The sequence below is a fragment of the Pan paniscus genome, chromosome 11, assembly GCF_029289425.2.
Source record: "Pan paniscus chromosome 11, NHGRI_mPanPan1-v2.0_pri, whole genome shotgun sequence".
Classification (NCBI taxonomy): domain Eukaryota; kingdom Metazoa; phylum Chordata; class Mammalia; order Primates; family Hominidae; genus Pan; species Pan paniscus.
Genome location: NC_073260.2, coordinates 9200010 through 9221303, shown reverse-complemented (window position 1 = coordinate 9221303; position 21294 = coordinate 9200010). Strand labels below are relative to the sequence as shown.

General features: G+C 49.4%; 2 protein-coding genes across 3 annotated transcripts in view; one reads left to right on the top strand and one right to left on the bottom strand.

The window, feature by feature from the left end:
- The window catches only part of GPR107 (G protein-coupled receptor 107), an 87827-nt gene extending 74403 nt beyond the window's left edge, over positions 1–13424 (top strand). For both annotated transcript variants that reach the window (XM_008975931.4, XM_008975930.4), the window contains 3 exons: positions 763–846; positions 1921–2042; positions 8286–13424. In XM_008975931.4, coding sequence (XP_008974179.1) covers positions 763–846; positions 1921–2042; positions 8286–8382 — 303 coding nt within the window. In that variant the 3' untranslated portion in view covers positions 8383–13424. The remainder of the gene's footprint in view (positions 1–762; positions 847–1920; positions 2043–8285) is intronic.
- A 704-nt stretch (positions 13425–14128) lies between these two features.
- LOC103786758 (uncharacterized) lies at positions 14129–15514 on the bottom strand. The gene has a single exon (XM_034929783.3). It carries the CDS (start codon positions 15361–15363, stop codon positions 14587–14589), a length of 777 nt encoding a protein of 258 aa, XP_034785674.2. The 5' UTR covers positions 15364–15514; the 3' UTR covers positions 14129–14586.
- Positions 15515–21294: the final 5780 nt, after the last annotated feature.

Genomic DNA, 21294 nt, shown 5'->3' with positions numbered 1-21294 from the left:
AGACTTAAGTGGTAGAGAGAGATGCAAGAGCAGACACTCCACTTGGGGTTGATTTTTTTTTTCTTTCTTTCTTTTTTTTTTTCTTTCCCATGGATTTTATATCATCCACCAAATAGGCACAGGTCATCACAGAACCTCTCTTGTTGCATGCAGTGATAATGAGTGGTCCTTGACCAGCAGGCCAGCTGAGCTTAGTCCCCTTGCACAGGCCATGCTCTAGTGGCCAGCACATTGAGTCTTTGTCACTGCAAGGAGAAATGAAGGCATCCTGTCTTGCTAGAGAACTTGGTAGTATTTGTACTTCTGTGAGTGTGGACCTCGAATGCTTGCAGCATCTGCCAGAGAAGAGGACAGAAGTCAGTGATTTCCCCGTGTGGCTTTATTTTGCTATTACTACTGGTAAATATTCCTCAAAGCCTGAGAATAAGAAATAAAATCTTTGGAGATTGAAATCAAGGGCTTATGTCTGTGGATAGGGTGAGGAAGGGTTAAGAACAACCTGACTAAAGTGTCTTGTGCTCCCGGTGGGTGTGGCTGTTAGCAATATCTTGGTCACCTGGAGAGAGAGAAGAAATTCAAGTGTAACTAGCAGAGTAGCCATGTCTCTCTGCTGCATGTATTAATTCACACTATAAGTGTCACATACTTTTCTTTGAGTGATTCTGTTTTCTGTTTCCTAGTTCATTTGTGAAAGCAAATTGTTAAAGTGGTGTCCTAATTTTAATGTTGATCTGATTTCCTGTTTCTTTCCTCCTCATGCAGATTGTGTGTTACATATACTTCACTAGGATCATTGCATTTCTCCTCAAACTCGCTGTTCCATTCCAGTGGAAGTGGCTCTACCAGGTACGCTGCTCACAGGGCAGAATGCCAGAGAATTTATGCCTGAGGATAAAGTCTTGAAGTGTAACTTAACAGTTGTTACTAATTTATCTGGGAATGACCACTAAGACCTCCCATCTCTTCTTTTTTTTAACTAAAAAATTTTTTTTTAGTTTTTGAGACAGGGTCTCACTCTGTCACCCAGGCTGGAGTGCAGTGGCGCAATCTCAGCTCACTGCAACCTCCACCTCCCGGGTTCAAGCGATTCTCCTGCCTCAGCCTCCTGAGTAGCTGGGATTATAGGGATGCACCACCATGCCCAGTTAATTTTTGTTTTTTTAGTAGAGATGGGGCTTCGCAGTGTTGGCCAGGCTGGTCTCAAACACCTGATCTCAAGTGATCCGCCCACCTCGGCCTCCCAGTGTTCTGGGATTACAGGTGTGAGCCACCACGCTTGGCCTCCTTCCATCTCTTCTGGCCTATAATTGAGATGATCTGTTTGTCCAGAAATGCTGCTGGATTCTATGAGGAATCTGAAAATAATTGCATTCTTGATTTTAGTTTTCAGTCTTAAAAGTCAAGAGAAAAGCTTCAGGCAGAGAAAGATTTGCCCTGAATCATTAGAACTTAGATGAGATGTGGTCCTTTCCTTTAGTTACAGGGCTGAGTAGTTAGAATTCAGGCTGCCCTTCTTCTTTGCCCATTTTATTATTTCGGTAATAAAGTATCTTTGCGATAAACTAGAACTAGCCTAACTACTAGAGGAAGCCACCAAATGACTTTTTTCTTGAATAACTCACTGGGTGCTGTAGGCACTCTGGGAGGAAGTGGGTATGTGGTGAGCTCTTAAAAGCTACCCATGAAGACTGGTGAAAGCACAGCAGAGCACGGCCTCGGAAATGTCAGCCCTGGGCTGGACGCTCCTCGTTTAGGCCTCGGCAAGTCTAAGGAAAATGCCCTGTAGCAGGAAGTGGCATCTGAGTAAAGAACCATCGAGTGGGGGGTTGTGGGGAAATATGTCAGTTTGTTGAATTCCACTGCTTTCTGAAGAACATTGTTGCTAATCTCTTTATTTTGGGGTGGTTTTTAAACTTGCAGCTCCTGGATGAAACGGCCACACTGGTCTTCTTTGTTCTAACGGGGTATAAATTCCGTCCGGCTTCAGATAACCCCTACCTACAACTTTCTCAGGAAGAAGAAGACTTGGAAATGGAGTCTGTGTAAGAAATCTCTCTTCCCTCTTCCTTAGCCCTGACCCCTTTGCCTAACTCAAAGCAGCACAGTGTGAATCGGGCCGGCTGCTCTCAGCATTTCGTGGCTGCAGGGGTGGTTCCTCTATTTTTAGCAGAAGGAAGCGGACACTGGAGCCCCAGGCTGTCTGATCTGGTTTGAAGTATAGTATCTGCCAAACCTTGCTGGGTCTTGTCAGGGAAGATGGAACTTGCCGTTCCACTAAGCATCATTGGAGCCTGCTTTCAAGAACTCAGTGGCAAGAACTTAGGAATATACGTGGCCAGTTCATGAGGGAGAACAAGGGGCCGACTTTCTGTCAGGCCTGCCATCAGGCGCTTACGTCTGAAAATGGAATCTTCTGAGTCATATCTAAGTCTGCTAATGATCCTCAGACATCCTCTATCGTCAGATAACTACATGGCTTTTCACAGCACAATGACTTTGACCTATATCTGAGCACTAATAGGGGCTTTTCTGAGTCACACAGTGAATGACTCTAGGGTCCTATTTTCTGGGAAAGGGCCATCATTGTCTAGAAAAATGAATAGTGATTAAGCATATTTGCTTGTTAACTGAAATTTGATAAGCCAGGTCAGTGCTATGTTTGATGATTAGCCTAAGGCAGAGTTTTCCCTTCTTGGTTCACTGGTATCAAGTGTTCTGCCCCCAGCCCTGGCAGCCTTTGAATTCTTCCCAATTCAGAGGCTGAGACTCGGCCCATGCTAGGCTCTGCTTGGCTGTCAGCGGGTCAGGCAGCATGGGACAGCTCTCTGTGCTCAGCTCCACGGCAACAGTAAAGGAAGGCAGGTCCTGCCAATGGGCACCAAACAGCATCTCCCCATGCACAGGAAGAAACGCCTCCTTCTAAACAGTGGAGAGGAGTGCAGAAGGCCCATCAGCTGTGCCTTTCCTAGAAGTAGCAGGATCTGAGCAAGTGTCTGTTGGTTGAAGAGGCACACATGTCAGGCTGGTAACCAGCAGCATCAGGAAATAACCTAAAACGTGGTGTGTTTATCATTCCCCTGCTAGGAGCCTTTGGCTTGGTCCGTCCACATAACACGGGGTTCTTTGGGTAGGCGGCTAGAAGCCGAGTGGCTGGGTCGCAGCATCGTCTCCTTTACTGCATTGTACTCCACAGTGGTAATGGGAGGTTCCCGCTTCCCACATCCTTTCCCTCAGCCATTACATCTTGGAGCCTGGATGCATTATGAAGGTATTTTTGTTTCATGGCAGCAATTTTTTTTAAATTTTGTTTTGGTGCTTGTTTTCTCTCTGACAACGCGGCCCACGCGGCTGCCCTCTGTGCAGCCATTACCCCACCAGGCCTGACACAGCTTCTCTCTCTGGGCCTGGGTATGAGGGCACAGTCCAAAGTAACACTGACTTTCTCTCTCTTTCCCCTTCTGTTTCTTTGACCATCTCTCTTTAGGCCTACCAGTTTTGGCAACAGAAGTTACCGGTCAATAATCAGCAAGTTAAAAAGTATTGGATGCGATTTCAATTATCAGACTTGGTAGCTGCCTCCTAGGCTGTGGGTATCCTCAATGATCTGAATTACTTCTGTCATCTTGAGGAGTGAGAGTGGAAGGAAATGTTTGGTGTGGGTTCCTGGGCCAGGAGGTTTTCTCCCTGGGGTTCCCATTCCAGAACGCTGTCCTCGTTCATGGTTGCTGTTCACCTTTCACCACTGCCTGTGTTCTTTCATGTGGGCGAGGAACGAGTGTGGAGATGGGGATTGGGGACTAATAGACTTGTCTCTTCACCAGGTCTCCCCACATTTCCAGTCCAGAAAACACTTTTTAGTTATAGAAATGGATATATCGGCTGGGTGCAGTGGCTCATGCCTGTAATCCCAGCACTTTAGGAGGCCGAGACAGGCAGATCACGAGGTCAGGAGTTCAAGACCACCTGGCCAACATGGTGAAACCCCATCTCTACTAAAAATACAAAAATTAGCTGGGTGTGGTGGCAGGCACCTGTAATCCCAGCTACTCGGGAGGCTGAAGCAGGAGAATCTCTTGAAATTGGAAGGCGGAGGTTGCAGTGCGCTGAGATCACACCACTGCACTCGAGCCTGGGCAATGAGAGTGAAACTCCGTCTCAAAAAAGAAAAAAAAAAAAAAAACGCATGTATCCGTGGACCATTTAGGCCCAAGCCACATTTGATTGCAGTCTTGTGTGGCAGAAGGAACCTGTGTCCCATTTGGCACTTTTGGTTGCAAGCACAGAGACTTGGGGCTTTGCAAGGAAAGGGGGTTACTGTTCAGATGTCAAGGAAAGAACGCTTATCTGCGGCGGTCGGATGTTGGCCCTTCAGCTGTTCGGTCCCTTAAGTGTCTGCACCAAAACTAGGACACCTAGTGAGGTGGCTGTGAAGCTGCTGAAGCCCCACCGCCGTGTGTTCCTGCCAGGGAGGCTTTTGGGTGTTCATCTGACCCAGGTCTCTCTTCTCACTGCTGCAGAGCCTGAGCTTCCAGGAGCGTTGCGGGCGCCCTGTCTGCAGGGGGCTAGCCAGGTTTCCTCACATCGTGGGGGCCCCAGGTGTCCCTTCAGCTTCCCGGAGGTTTGCTGGGGGAACGGGATGTAGCGCCTACCCCACCCTGGGCATCTGCCATCAGGTTTCTTCCTCTCCTTGAGTTCACTTCTGCCACTCCCAGTCCTGGCCACACACTGAAGATCCCTGTCACCCGCCCTGCCTGTGACAACCTCCCGCGCTACCACACACCCTTACTCCCGTTCTCCCTCTTCGCACTCCCAGGAGTCACCCAAGCCCAGGGTTGCCCCTGCTGCCCCCTCAGTGCCCCCGGCCCCTCCCGAATGCCAGGTGCCCTGTCCTCCTGCTCCGCGTCACCTCAGCCTTGAAGCCACAGTCTTCCTGCATCACACCACGCTCGCCTCTCCCCGTTGTTCCCTATAGGCCTTGGTGATACGGACATCCACCCAGTCTCCTGCAGCCATGGCTGAACCACCTCCCTCTTCCTCAGCCCATGCGGAACGTCCTGTAGGCCTCACTTTGTGCCTCTCACCCCAGCCCCACCCCGCCTCTTTCTCTCGTGCCTGGGCTTTGTGGTGGCTGACCTCTTCACTCCCGATCCTCTCCCCTTCCTGTCCATCCTTCTATTCCCCTGGAGACAGGGTCTCACTCTGTCACCCAGGCTGGAGTGCAGTGGCACTATCACAGCTCACTGCAGGCTTGAGCTCCCCGGGCTCAGGCAATCCTTTCACCTCAGCCTCCTTAATAGCTGGGACCACAGATGAATGCCACCATGCCCAGCTAATGTTTTTGTATTTTTTTGTAGAGATAGGGTTTTGCCATGTTGGTCTCAAATTGCTGGGCTTAAGCAATCCTCCCGCCTCAGCCGCCCAAAGTGCTGGGAATGCAGGCGTGAGCTGCCCTGGGAATACAGGTGTGCCCAGCCCTTCCTGTCCATTCTCCTGGGCTCTAGAATCACCTGTAGAGTGTTTTTGCAGTGCCGGTTTCCTGGCCGCACCCCTGGAGACTCTGATTCTCACCCCTTGGGCTCAGGATCTGTGCTTTTCTCACTCCCCAGGGCAGCCTGAGCAGGAGGCAGGGCTGAGAACCACCAGAGTAAGAATCAGGGCCATCCTTGGGTGACCAGGCAGACTGGGCCCTCAACAACCCTGCCGTCCTGTGTCCGCCCCGGTTCTCTCCCTGCCACTCTCCTTCCCAGACTGGCTGGATGTATTAAAATATATTTGCTGTAGGCTGGGTGCAGTGGCTCATGCCTGTAATCCCAGCATTTTGGGAGGCCGAGGCAGGTGGATCACCTGAGGTCAGGAGTTTGAGACCAGTCTCGCCAACATGGTGAAACCCCATTTCTACCAAAAATACAAAAATTAGCTGGGCATGGGGACATGTACCTATAATCCCAGCTACTTGGGAGGTTGAGGCACGAGAATCACTTGAACCCAGGAGACGGAGGTTGCAGTGAGTCGAGATGGCGCCACTGCACTCCAGCCTGGGTGACAGAGCAAGACTTCATCTCAAAAAATCAAATAAAAAAAAAAATATATATATATTTTATATATTTATATATATATACACATACACATACACACACTGCAAATACTTAGCACTCCCTGACTGCCCTGGGAAATGTCCTGGGTTTTTCCTTCATGCTTTTTGCCTGTTACATTTCTTCTTTTTGGAAACTCCCCTGACCTCCCACCCATCTTGTGGGCCAGATCCTCTGCATCTCATGACGGGCTTCCTGGCTTCCCCGGTTCCCCAGCAGAGGGATTCTTCTCAGCCCGAGCCATCACCGAACCCGGTTCCCAGCACTCCTGTCTCTGTTGGAAGTGGCTTTGCAGGGTTGCTGTGGAAGACCATCTCTTCTCCTGGGCTGTGGGCTCCTAAGAGCAATAAGACCACTTCTTTTTCCTTGATGACCTAGCATGAGGCCTGTCTTGAAGAATAAAAGTTGTTTTCTCACTTGGCCCACCATGTGGAAAGGAGTATTTTCTTAGAGAAAGAAAGGGAGAAAATGTTTCTCCCAAGTCTGCCGTCAGGCCCATACCTGGGTCACAGTGAATGCGCTTTGCCTCTTAGAATCAACGTGCATTGAACTCTTTGTCCTTTTTTAACAAGATGCGGTAACCACAGGACAGCTGTGTGATTACTGGAGTGTTTCTGGAAGACGTGGGGTCGCATTTCTTTGTGGTCTCAGTCGCTGTGGAGAGGCATGGGGGCTGCTACGTGGCTTGGGGCAGGGGCTTCTCTGGCTCATGCAAAGGCCCTACCTCCTGCATCCCCGTCTAGAGAAGGTCCCTTCAGGAGCAGCCCTGTGCACATGGATCCCTCCTGGGGCAAGTGTCTTCCTAAAGAGGCCAGGCCTGAGACACAAGACAGCTGGCCGGAAGTGACGCTGGGCGGCTTCAGCTGAGGCATTTTCGTCTTAGGGGATGCTTTTAGAGTCACTTATAGCATCTATGGGATCTGGCCACATACCTTGTCCCAACTTTGCCATAAGTACAAATAACCTGTGAGTCTAAAGAACTCGTTTGAGAAAGGTTCCGGCTCGGGGGATTCTTTGAGCCTGGGCCTGGTAGCACCATAATGGCAAGAATGAAGAGATGAAGAAGAGGGGGAAGTTTTCTTCCCTTACCCCATACAAACATTTACTTACCATGAGGTCCAGCTGCATGCACTCTAGATGGGTCACATATACGGCCACTGTGTCGCCATTTGTAGGGGAAGGGGTTAGGTAGTTGGCAGAGGGATGGGTTGGGTCCTTGGAAAGAGCCTGTTGAGTTGATTGAATTTATTTTACTGATGAGGAAATTTCTTTTGGTCCACCATGGGGGAGCATAAATCCTCATTGTTTCCTCGCATGCAGGGAAGATGCTGGGCCAAGCGGCTTTTGACACCCAGTATCTCTGCCTAGTTCTCCTGCTACTCACAGAGCCGCCCAGTTCCCTCATAGACCAGCTCACCTTCTGTGAGGCAAGAGATTATCCTCTTGAGAAGGTGGGGCCCATGCATGTGATTCCTTCTAATGGAAAGGGCTGCCTTGCTCAGCTCCTCATGCCCTGCGAGACCAGCGATCTTCCATTTTTAATCCTTGATTTCAACGAATGGCTCCATGGGGCCTCCTCAGAGACAGAGCCCCGGGAGCTCACAGAGTGGAGGCAGAGGCCACGCGCTGAGGCACAGCCACATGGCCCAGCCCCAGCTAGCAGAAAGCAGCCAGTTCTCTGTCTATAGTGGCCAAAGAATCTTTGATCCTGGAAGGTTCCTCTAAACCTGTGGTTCTGTCCCCTGGCTCAGAAATGATCCATTGTGGCTGCTTATTAAAAATGTCTGGTTGGCTAATTAGCTTTCTTTTCTGAATGTCCATTAAGAGTCAGATTTCAGTCTCATAAGCGTAACTATCACATATCTGTGCGCCACAAAAATTCTGCAAGCTGTGACAAAAAGATTCATGATGATTGTGATAATGATGGCTGGTGTTTATTGATTAGGCACTCTGGAGAATCTCATTTTTCCTCATGACAGTTCTGGAAAGTGAGAATTACTTAAGCACAGAGAGGTCAAGTGACTTGGCCAAGGTTACACAGCTAGTAAGGAACGGACCAGGAATCACACTTAGATTTTGTCTGTTTCAAAAACCAACACCCATCATCAGTCCTAACCACCGTGCTGTGGCAGAGATGGCCTTTTACTAAGAGACTGTGAGATGTTCCTAATTGTTTTTTCTTTCCTTGTTCAGTGTGACAACATCTGGGGTGATGGAAAGTATGAAGAAAGTCAAGAAGGTGACCAACGGCTCCGTGGAGCCCCAGGGCGAGTGGGAAGGCGCCGTGTGACAGAGCCGACCCTGAGGATGGCACTGTCCAAGGAAACTGTTAACTTATTCATAGTCCTATTGGACAGCAGGAGCAGCTCCTACAGTGAACTATTGGCACCTCCGACAGTGACACCAGGGCACATGGCTGGAGCACAGTGCCGCGGAAACCTGATTTTGTACTCTCTTTTATGGAAACGATCTGTGGCTGTTTAGAGGCAGCTGGATCCTCTTTCAGGCGGGAATGGGAGGGTGGGCACAGGGAGGAGGAGAGGAAGAGAAAAGGAAGAATTCATTTTTAATTTAGGTTTCTTTTTTTCTTCTTCATTTCGGAGCTCTAAGGTGTATGCAGTTGTGACCCCATGTGTGGGGAAGTGTAGCAAGGACGGCTGGTGGAGGGGGAAGGAGGGTGCGAGGTGTCTGTCTGATGCTTTAGGAAATGTCTACTGAGGACCCTGGGACTTAAGAAGAAGGGCAGGGAGAGTGCCATTGCCTGTTTGGGAGACAAAAATGAATGAAAACAGGTGACTTTGGAAAGCAAAGTCAAAACCCAGTTTAGGATGTAGCACCTGCCCCAGGATTCCTGCCCTCGGCTTTGCCCCAGACCCTTATTCCAGATGCTGAGAGTGACCAGGACAGCAGCTCCTGAGGCCCAGTGGTCTTCTTTCCAACAGGAAAAGAAGGCTGTGATGTCGCTGTCAGAATCGTGCCCTGTGGCACAGCACAGGTGGTGGGAGGTGATTTTCTGACTGAGATGTTGCCTGATGGATGGAAAGAAATGTATTTTTAAGTTCAAAAAGCATTATCCTGTGGCGTTGCCTGGACATCCACTCCCTGACAGCCCAGAGCAGCACTGTCTGGCTTCCCTTCATGCTTGTGGCTTTGTTGTGTTTGATCAGAATTTTGGGGGAAATGGAAAGTTTTCCTTAAGGAGCAGCTGGGGGCAGAATAGGTAGTATTTAAGCAAATACTTAAGTCCAAGCAAATCATCCCCATTAAAAAGCTTTTCCTGTAGGCTAGTAGGATTTCTAAATAGATGAATTCAACAGACTTGGTCCCCATAGTCCAAGAGTATGTATGTGAAGAAAGCATGATTCAACAGTTTCACTCTCAGGGATTTTAGGATGGCAAAATATTTCACAGAAACTCAATGATTAAGTTCCCTTCCACACTTCCAGAGCTTGAATGAACACAGGTAGCCACCTAAATTGAGCAGTACTGCAACTCAGAGAGAAAATCATCTCAATAGTAGGACAAGCTCAGAAGGTCCATTGTGACTGAGGGCTTAAAAGGAGACCAAAACATGGCCCCATCAGGGAAGCTTCTTAATGCTTGGGGGGCCAGCTAGGTAGGGTTGCTTCCAAAAGCTGGAGCCCACCCCTGCCTGGGGGTTGTCAGAGAGCCACACCTGCAGGGGAACAGGTACCTCCGGGGGTGAGAGTCGTGGTCTCTGGGAGTTGTTTTCTCACCTCTGGCTTAGAAGGGTCAGGCAGAAACCACAGGATGTGGGGTCACACTCACTGTCCCAGGTTTGGGAACCTGAAAAAGTCTCCATTCAGAACATAGTTGTTCTCCCTGTCCCATGCTGTCTTATCTTCCTAAATGACTAATGAGGAAGCGGGTGTTCTTTTTCTGCACTTTGATTCGCCATCTGGGTTCTGTAGGGTTCTCTGAAGGTGCGATCTGCCTTCTGGCTGATGTGGAGGAAGAGCAAGCGCCTTCCCAGGCCACAGCTGCTCACCTCTCGGCAGATATTTTAGGCAAGCATCCATGTGTCTTCCCATCTTCAGGAGAAGGGTAAATGCACCCTAAGTGTTCACTTCTGGACCTTTTTCAAGTTCACTTGGGACTGTGTGACAGAAGAGAGTTGGAGGGAGGATGGGAATATTTTTAACACTTTGTTTTCCTGTGCAGAAACATAATACCAGTTTTCGCAGAAATGTGTCTCAATCTGTGACTACCAAAGCCCTCCTCAGTCCTTCCCTCAGAGGGACACATTTGCTGTTTCTCCCGCAAGCAGATGTTGTGGATGAGGCGATAGACTCCTTGGCAAGAACGAAAGGTGTGATGAAACCTCCCTGCTCGGAAGGGTCTCCGTGGAGGTGTCCTCATTTCACATGCTGGGTTTTGCAAGCAAGGAAGCCAGGCAGTGGAGGAACTAGAGAGAGGCAGGCGTGTGTGTGGACAAGCGCTGGAGCCGCAGCCCTCAGACTGGCACGGGAACGCCAGCGTTGGGTGTTCAGATTCCACGCGTATGTCTGGGCTCACTCACAGCATGGCCGAGTGTCTGCAGTGCTGGTCCTGACCCTTCCAGAGCAGCAGTGGACAGATGAGATAAGACTGTTTCAGAAACAAAGATGGCCACAGCCTTCCTAACAAGCAGGTCATCTGGCCATGTCTGTATTGTAACTGGTAAAAGGCTTCAAGTCAGATTGATGATCAAGAAAAGTCAAAACCCCAGCCCAAGATTGAGAAAGCGGGTGGTGGTTCCAAGTTTTAAAAAATTATTGAAGCTCTCCATCCTGTTCTGTGAGTGTGTCTTCTCTTTCTCCTTCACGTCATAGCCGTGACCCACCGTTCATCTCTGCTCTTGTGTAAAGATGACCAATGGAGTCCAAAGCCAAGTGGCTTCACCAGCTGACAAGCCACCCTCCTGCAGCCTGAGTTTCACAGTCCACTGGGTTGGTTGTCACGCGGTGTTTGAATGGTTAAGCCCTTGCAGTATTTCAGCGATCGGGCAAAAAATATCGGATGCACATAGCAGAACCATTGGTGGTATTTATAGCTTTGCTTTGTACTCCTCACTGTTTCTGCCTACGCAAAATACCCATGTTTCCTTTGAGAAATCTGTTGTGGACTGAAAGCGCTGCCGGCTGTGAAATTTAATAAAGTGTGTATGCTTTGCTAGAAAATTATTTCTTGGACAATAGGAACAGTCATTGATCTGTAAATCCTGGCTCTTAACAGTGAGTGGCCAAGGACTTGATCAGCCCATTTCTTGGTCCCTCAGTGCTTTAAAATTTAAGTAGCACTGCATTTTGTAATGTTGAATATGACTCTAGTGACTTGTAGGAGGCACTTGTGAGGAGATGCTTGCTTCAGTGTAAAAGATGCTCATGGCCTGAGTCAGTTGAGTTTTCTTTCAAGAAACCACTTTAGAGTGAAATATCCAGGGTTTCCCCGCCCTGGACATGTCCAGCCTGCCCAGGCAGCACACAGCCCCGTAAGTCCACCTCGTGTGGGTGAGATTTCCTCCTGCATGATGACCTCATCGCCGTCTCTGCTGTCTCTCATTCCACAGCCTCCCTCCCTCTTCTCTCCTCCTCTGCCCTCGCCCTTCCCCCTTCCCCATCCCCTCCCCCTCCTCCTCTGCCCTCGCCCTTACCCCTCCCCCTTCCCCTTCCGCTCCTCCTCCCTCCTCCACCTCTTTCTCCTCCTCCTTCCCTCCTCCTCCCTCCTCTTCCCTTCTCTGCCGTCTTTCTCCCCGTGCCTATTGATCCCACATAGGCTCATTCTGGGTACACGGGCTAAAGGCTTTGGTGCATTGCAGCGTTTTCTCCCAGCAGCTGTGTGAAAGATGCATTTTCTAAGCTAAGGAGAATTTTCTCAAGAGTGGCATACTCATGCCAAATATTATTGCTCTGGGCCATATAGGCTGGTCTTCCTCCACACTAAAATGGGTGTCTTGTTTTGGTACTTAAAACAGTCTACTCCAGGCATCCAGTCCTTACAGACCAAGGAAGAGCATAGCGATGCCTGTTGGAATTGCAGATGCCTTCTGGCCTTCTCCCCCGTCCTGAAACATTTTCTTTGAGGAAGGCTCTTAGAACATTAGATAGTCTGCTGAGGTTGTTGGCCCAGCTCCATACACCCAGTAGAACAGTGGAACAACTCATGCTTCATGCTGCCAAGCTGCTGTACTTCAAAGGAAACAGATCTAGCACACTCCTGCACCCCTGCTTCCACACTCCACACTTCACCCCTCTGCTTTTCTCTGACCCGCCCCTGGCCTTGTAAGACTCACGTAAGCTAAGTCCAGGATGCCTGTGGCCTGCGGCTTGATTCTTCCCTTTAGGATTCAGCAAGTTAATGGCTTCCTCGCTATAGAAGTGAGACTTTGACTTGATACCTCTTGGTATATCAAAAAGATATTCATCCAGAACGTACCAAATGTTCTGAAAGACCCGCTCTTCACTCCAGTTTTCCCTAGGGTGTTTCTGGCAGGGCGTTTTTAAAAGGCATCTACCTGAGTTGGCGCTAATACTTGTCACCACCTGGAACGTAGTTATTGGTCCGCAGGCTGAACATACTCCAGATTCCCCAGAGGCCACTTCTGTAGCCCAGTGATGCATCTGAGCCTCTCTGCGTGGTTTATGCTTGAAAAACAGACAATGCTTTTAGATGGTTCACTGCCAGGCCATGGGCCCCACACATCTCAGGCCCTGTGTGAGGGAGCACACTGAGATGGTGCAGGAGTGAATGGGCATGGCTTGGCCTCGCTACCTCGGGGACCTGTTGGAGTTCTGGCAGCAGGGTGTCTGCAGGTGGGACGGCGTTCTGGGCAGAGTCAGAATGGTCAGAATGAAACAGAACAGCCAACTCACCCACAGGACAGCTCATTTTGAGGCAAGGTTTTGGATTTTGGAGGAAGCAGCCAGATGAGGCGGTGAGCCTCCAGAAGGTCAGCCTTTGAAGCACGTAAGATACTGTTACAGGGTCCAGAAATCGTGTTCACATGGGGGCTTTGACTCTTCAAACAGCTTTTGCAGATCGTAAATTGCATTTGCCTAGTCGTGTGACCTCAAAAGAAGTCAGACATATTTAATCCGGAAATAGTTTCGTTTGAGGGAGGGCTTGCAGGTCTGTAAATAGCATTTGCTTTCCTGGTTAGAGATTGGGATGCAGAAGGAGTTTTCAGTATTTTTTTTTAAACACTAATGATCATTGAAGAGTATTTATGTAAACATACAACGTATAATGGGTGGGGGATCCGATCATGGTGATGTACGGGGTGAATTCTCTTGCCGTGTTGCAAATGTGTAAAATAAAGATTATCTGGCAGAACCGTGTGTGTATGAGATGCAGGGAGTCGCCGGCTCCTGGTGCTTTCTCTCCTCCACCTCCCTCTCATAATTTTTTTCTTTGTGATTTTTGTTCATTAAATTAGTTAACTGCCTCCCACCAGCTCCTACTGACAATAGTGACACCTACTAGAGAAGTTCCAGGCATCTTAGCCGATCTGTGGCAGCGCAGTTAAGACCCAGATAACTGAAAACCGGTTGTAGGTTGCCGCTGTCCTGCTTACGCTGGAGGCGGGCGATGCCTTGTGAACCAGTGTCGGGGCACTGCTGCCATTTGAGGGGAGATGGCAGGCCTGGCGCAGAGCCCGCACTGTGACAGGCGCGAATGCACCTTCTCCTGCATCGGTTAGCAATAGCTCTGGGTTACCCCATGTTGGAAGCAGAGAAATCCAGGATTTTAAACTCAAAGCATTTTTAGAAGTCATTCAGTTCCAAAGCCCATATTTTACTAAGAATGTTTTAAACTGAGGCATATTTGACCTACAGTAGAATCCATCCTTTTTAAATGTACAGTTTGTTGCGTTTTGACAAATGGATGTACGGTCCTGTGGCCTCCACCACAATCAAGATGGAACGTGCCCGTCACCCCACGCAGCCCCCTTTTGCCCCTTCCCGGTCCAAACTGCCCCCTTTCTGAAACTACCGCAGCCCCGGCTCTGATTCCAGCGTAGTCTCATTTGCCTCGTCTAGAACTTCATGTGAATGAAACTGCGCCGGGTGCCCTCTTTCGTGTCTGGCTGCTTTCACACAGCATACTGATTTGTGATTCATCCCTCCAAAGCCCTGCCTTCAAAACGCAAAAACTGGGGCCTAAAGAAGGTTCTGCCACTGCCCACCCACATCCTTCCCCTTTTTCCCCTTAGCTAGTAGGTGTCAGAGCTGAGACAAGAACCCAGGCCTGCTGACTCCAACCTTGTTGGGATAATAAGGATTAAGTCAAGGGCTTGGCCCAGTGCCGGGCGCAGGAAGGCCTCAGAAAAATGGCTCTGTTGGTTACTGCCGTTGTGCTTATAAAAATGTGAGCATGGGCCAGGTGCAGTGGCTCACGCCTGTAATCCCAACACTTTGGGAGGCCGAGGCAGGCGGATCACCTGAGGTCAAGAGTTCAAGACCAGCCTGAGCAATATGGCAAAACGCTGTCTGTACTAAAAACTACAAAAATTAGCCGGGTGTGGTGGTGCGTTCCTGTAGCCCCAGCTCCTCGGGAGGCTGAGGCAGGAGAATTGCTTGAACCCCAGAGGTGGAGGTTGGCAGTGAACCGAGATCCTACCACTGCACTTCAGCCTGGGTGACAGAGTGAGACTCTGTCTTAAAAAAAAAAAAAAAGTGAGCATGAACCTCAGTTCACCAGATCGTAGGATTTCAGAATGAGAAGGAGAGAGAATCCCTGTCCATGGCCAAGGTTTCCCAGTTAGTGGCCATGCCCCACCTGCAGCTCTTTCTGGAGGCCTTGCCTGTGCCGCAAAGCATGAGTAGGAGGCATGGGGTGTCCTGAGAGTGGGGAGTCCAGGATTCAGAACCCAGGATGAGAGATGCCAAGGCAACTCGAGAAGGGGACAGCTGAGAAAAGACTCGGGAAGGACCTTGCTGATATCTAATCCAGTGGTCCTCAAACAGCAAGCACCCGAATCCCCAACAGAGTTCCTGGGGGGCCTGAGAGTTGGCATTGCTAACACACTCCCAGCTGGTGCCAACATGGCAGATCTGGACCACACTGAGAACAGATCCAACCCAGTTCTCTTCCCGAGTCTTGGGTCAGTCTTCAGCTGGTGACACAGACAAGGACCCACCTTGCACACAGCTCTTATGGGACAGAAGTCAGCGGCTCTGTCCTGCCAGGAGGCATTGCAATGGGGACCAGGTGAGAGACCGCAGGCGGGTGCTGGCAGGGGCCTGGCTGTCCTGCTGCTCCCCTGAACCATCCCACTTGGGGTCCCCTTGCAGTTCAGGTCTCTCTGGCTCCTTCTTCCCCCACCGCTAGCGTGGAGCTTTGCCAGTTAGAAATTCAGGGGCTGACAGGATGAGCTTGAGAAGCCTTGGCGCCCGTGGGTTTGGCATTAGAAAAGCCCACGCCCGCAAGTCTGACCCCGGCTTCAGTAGCTGAGCCTCGCACCCTCCTTTGATCAGTGTCGGCAGAGGAAGAGCCGCCTGGCGCAAAGCAAGGGCTCAGCAAATGAGAGCCCTTCAGTGCCTGTGGTGGGCTGGACTTCAGTAAGACCACCTCTGAGGGTGATAGGTCGTTTCAAGGTCATTTCAGAACAGCCCCTCTGCCTCCTCTGTTTGCTGAGCCTCCCATCACTAGGGTCCTGACCGCAGACACCAGCCAGCCAGGAGCTCCAGTGTGAGGCTGAGGAGGCCAACCTGCCCTGCTGGCCCCGAAGACGCAGGTCATACGAAGCTGGTGTATTGACTTACTCTGAATATAAGCACCCATAAGCACTTACTCTCTGCAGCACTGGAACAGGCCTGGGCATTGCAGTTGCTTAGTAAATATCAACTGGACTTGAACCTACACCAGCGTCCTGGGAGGAACAGTTCTGTCCCAGGAGGTCTGGAAGCCAGCTTGGCGATCGGCAGGCATTGTCAGGGGAGCCAGATGCCTCCCAGGTTGGCCGCCCTCCTCAGCTGCAGCATCTCATTTCTTCCTTTTGTGCAGGAGTCTTGTCATGTGATTGGTCATCTCCGGCTGGTCCACTCTGATTGGCAGCTGGAAAAACATAGCGGTCAACAACTCTAGTCTGGTAGGCAAACTCTTGAAGTCAGAGAAATAATTGGGTCCTGATCTTCGAGAGGCCGGGGGATTTCTGCTTGTTCTGATAAAACAGGCAGTGCAGGCTAAATCCAGAGCAGATATTGGCCCCAATATGTGTTTCTGAGAAGAGCCTATTGCTCCCAGGCCCCAGGACCCTGGGTAGATCCTCCCTGCCCCTACCCAGGCTCCTTAATTTTCGCAGCTGCCTTTGGGTGGCCTGCCCTTCACCAGGAATCTGTCAGGTCGGCAGATTGGTAGCTGTAGACTCCCTCAGGCTAAGTAACAAGGAGGCTGGGTAAGTGCTTACCCTAAGGAAAGAAAGCGCAGACTTCCTTCCTGGAGGCTGGCATTGGCTTTGCCCTCCCGTAAGCCACCTGCATGGTGGGGCGTTTCTGAGAATCCGTCCTGAGCCCCTCGGCACTGGCCCGCCCACCCCCACGAAGAGAAGCACGCTTAGCAGTTGGGAACTGGATGTTGGGGGGTCGGTGTGACCCACTTGGGAGCTGCACCTTAAACTGCTCCTTCCCAGTTTGCCAAAGGAATGCTGACCTTTGCAAAAATGAGGGAGCTGCTCATTAACACACATCTGCAGGAATTGAGCTTGCGCCCTGCATCAGCCATTCTAGCGTATGTCGTTAGACATAACTGCGTCTCTGTCACTCAGAGCCCTGGTTCCAGTTGGCCCCCGTCGCCTAAGGTTCAACATCGTTCAGCACACGCTGGTATGGGCAGGGCTGCAGATGAAATGAGGAGTAAGCCTGGCTGTGCCACACGGGAGAGAACAGTACTGGGGAGGGGAGCAAGCACGGGGCAAAGCCATGGGGCACAGCTGAGCCGCGGGACCGCGTCTCCTCCCTTCCCACTCACTTCTTCCCTCCACCTTTGCAGCCATCTCGCTGTCCCTCGGTCCCCTTACTCTGCATCTTTCCCCTTTGCATGTCACTTGGCTCCTTCCATGAAGCAATCAAGCTTGTTCAAGTTTTCCCATTAACAAAAAGCAGCTAACAAAAAAAACACCTGCAGGCCCCTGTCCCCCTTAAGAGCTCTCTGAGTTTCCCTGCTTCATCTTCCAGACGCCCCGGTGCACTGTGGGCTGGTTTCCACCCTGCCACGGTCTGGCTAGGGTGACTCGCAACCTCTGGGGGCTTGACTATTGTCTTCCTTGACTTTAGCAGCTTATAACACAGTGGGAAAGTCTTCCCCTCTTGAGATGCCCGCCACCACTCCTCATATGCTCCGTCGACCAAATTCAACTTCCTGTGGTTTTCCAGGTTCTTCAGCTGTGTGGCCACGGTCAGCTCGTGTCCACCCTTTAGTGCCGGGTCCTGGGCTCTGTCCCAGCTCTAGCCCTGCCCAGTCTCTCCCACTCCCTGGCTGACACCCAGGAGTTTATTTCAGCCTAACGCTGTCCTGAGATCCTCATGGCTCATTCTGCTGCCTCCTGGGCTGGTCCTTTTTTTTTTTTTTTTTTTTTTTTTCCGAGACGGACTCTCGCTTTGTCACCCAGGCTGGAGTGCAGTGGCACGATCTTGGCTCACTGCAAGCCCCACCTCCTGGGTTCAAGCGATTCTCCTGCCTCAGCCTCCCGAGTAGCTGGGATTACAGGCACCCGCCACCACATCCAGCTAATTTTTTGTATTTTTAGTAGACACACGGTTTCACCCTGTTGGCCAAGCTGGTCTCGAACTCTGACCTCAAGTGATCCACCTGCCTCGGGGCGCTGGGATTACAGGTGTGAACCACCCTGTTTTAAAGAGACATCAAAAGCCATACTTTCAAAATGAAATGACCATGCTCCTCCCTGATCCTGGTTAAAACAAAACAAAACAAAACAAAAACCCACCTGGCCCTTATCCTGGATGCTTCCCTCTCCCCACCCCCACCCCGTCCTGTGGTTAAAGCCCACCCACTTCTGTCCCCACTGCTACTGCCCAGGCCAGCCACCCTCATCTAGATGACAGCACCAGCCACCTGCCAGCTGGCAGCCAGGCTTCTAGTCTTGCCCTGCTTCCAGCCTGTTTGCCATGTGTTAGCCAGGGTGACTCTTCGAAAGTGCTTGCCCTCTGTGTTAAGTATAGAGATTACAGAAGTGAGCCAGGAGGGTACAAGATCAAGATAAAAAACAATTGTATTTCTATACAAAATAAACAGTTCAAAAATAAAGAAAAGAACTTCATTTACAATAGCATCGACAAAATGAAATACTTAGTAATAAATGTAACAGCTACAAAACTTATACTGTGAAAACTATAAAATGTTGAAAGAAATTAAAACCTAAATAAATGGAAAGACATCCCATATTCGTGGATTGGAAGACAATATTGTTAAGATGACAATACTCCCCAAATTGATCTACAAATTCAGTGTAATTTCTATCAAAATCCCAGATGGCTTCTTTGCACAAATTCACAAGCTGAAGCTCATATGCAAATATAAGGAATCAAGAATAGCAAAAACAATGTTGGGAAAAAAAGGACAGAGTTAATGAACTCACTTCTCAGTGGGGTTTTTTGTTTGTTTGTTTGTTTGTTTGTTTATTTTGAGACGGAGTCTTGCTCTGTTGCTCAGGCTAGAGTGCAGTGGCACAATCTTGGCACACTGCAACCTCTGCCTTCTAGGTTCAAGTGATTCCTGCCTCAGTCTCCCGAGTAGCTGGGATTACAGGCATGTGCCACCACGCCCGGCTAATTTTTGTATTTTTAGTAGAGATGGGGTTTCACCATGTTGGCTAGGCTGGTCTCGAACTCCTGACCTCAGGTTATCTGCCCACCCAAAGTGCTGGGATTACAGGTGTGAGCCACCACACCTGGCCACTTCTCAGTTTTAAAATTTACTGCAAAGCTACAGTAATCAAGAGAGTGTAGTACTGGCAGACGTATAGCTATGTAGATCAATAAAACAGAACTGAGAGTATGAAAGAGTTGCCCAGGCTGGAGTGTGCAGTGGCTATTCACAGGCATGATCATAGCTCATTGCAGCCTCAAACTCCTGGGCTCAAGTCATCCTCCTGTTTCCTGAGTAGCCAGGACTACAGGCTTGTGCCACCACACACAGATCTTTTTTTTTTTTTTTTTTAATTGAGACCAGCCTGGGCTGGTCTCAAACTCCTGGCCTCAAATGTTTTTGTTTTTTTGAGATGGAGTCTCGCTCTGTCGCCAGGCTGGAGTGCAGTGGCACAGTCTTGGCTGACTGCAACCTCTGACTCCCTGGTTCAAGTGATTCTCCTGCCTCAGCCCCCTGAGTAGCTGGGACTACAGGCACGTGCCACCACACCCAGCTAATTTTTGTATTTTTAGTAGAGATGGGGTTTCACCATGTTGGCCAGGCTGGTCTCGAAATCCTGACCTCAGGTGATCCACCTGCCTCAGCCTCCCAAAGTGCTGGGATTTACAGGCATGAGCCACTGCGCCTGGCCAAAATTTACTGTCTTTTACATGTACAGTCCAGTCATGTTAAGTACATTCACTGATCTCCAGAACTCTTTATCTTGCAAAAATGGATACTCTATGCCTATTCCACAATTCTCTATTTCTTCCAGCTCCTTACCCCCACCCCTTGCCCACCACCGTTCTGCTGTCTTTGTGAATCTGACTACTATAGAGATTTCATATATCTGGAATCATACAGTATTTACCTTTTTGTGACTGACTTATTTCTCTTAGCGTAATGTCTTCGAGGTTCTCTTTGCTTATTTCTGTTTTTTGTTTTTTTGAGACAAGGTCTCCTTCTGTCACCCAGGTTGGAGTCAGTGGCATAGTCAAGGCTCACGGCAGCCTCGACATCCTGGGCTCAAGCAATCCTCCCACCTCAGCCTCCCAGAAATTCTTTGTATATTCTGAATATTAATCCTTTTTCAAATATATGGTTTACAAATAGCTTCTCTCATTCCGTGGGTTGTCTTGTCACATTTTTTATAGCGTCCTTTGATGCACAAAAGTTTTTAATTTTGATGAAGTGCAATTTATTTTTTCTCTTTTGTAGTCTATGCTTTCAGCATCCAATGATATCCAAGAAATAACTGGCAAATCCAATATCATGAAGATTTCCTCTATGTTTTCTTCTAAGAGTTTTCTATTTTTAGCTTTTCTATTAGAGCTTCGATCTATTTTATTTTTGTATATAGCGTAAGACAAAGGTCCAACTTCATTCTTTTGCATGCAGATACCGAGTTTTCCCAGCAACCACTGTTCGAAAAAAACTGTCCTTTTTCCATTTCTCCAAAGAAGGTACACAGCCAGCCAGCACGCAAACAGACGCTCAGCATCATTAGCCATCCAGGGAATGTAAATGAAAATCACAGTGAGATTCACTTCACACCCACCAGGGTGACTGTAATCAGAAAGACAGACAACGACAAGTGTTGGTGAAGACATGGAGAAACTGGCACCCACATACACCACTGGTGGGAATGGAAAAGGGGGCACCTGCCCTGGAAAAGTTTGACAGTTCCTCAAGACAGTAAGTGTAGAGCTACCATACGACCCAATAATTCTACCCCTAGAGACAAGGGGTAGAATGCTTTTCCTTCTTTTTTTTCCTTTTTGAGACAAAAGAAATGAAAACCAGCCTGGGCGCAGTGGCTCACGCCTATAATCCCAGCACTTTGGGAGCCCAAGGTGGGCGGATCACCTGAGGTCAGGAGTTCGAGATCAGCCTGGCCAGTATGGTGAAACCCCATCTCTACTAACCATACAAAAATTAGTCAGGCATGGTGGTGTGCACCTGTAATCCCAGCTACCCAGGAGGCTGAGGCAGGAGAATCACTGGAACTGGGAGGTGGAGGTTGGAGTGAACCAAGATTGCGCCACTGTACTCCAGCCTGGGCAAGAGAGAGAGAGACTCTGTCTCAAAAAAAAAAAAAGAAAGAAAGAAAAGAAAAAAAGAAACGAAAACCTATCTCCATACAAAAACTTGTCTACAAATGTCCATGGCAGCATTAATTATAATAGTCAAAAAGTGGAAACACCCCAGCTGTCCGTCAACTGATAAATGGGTCAATGAAATGCGATTGGGATATTACTCAGCAGTGAAAAGGAAAAAAGTCCTTATCCACACTGCCGCATGGAGGAAACTTGAGAACGCAATGCTCAGAGAAAGACAC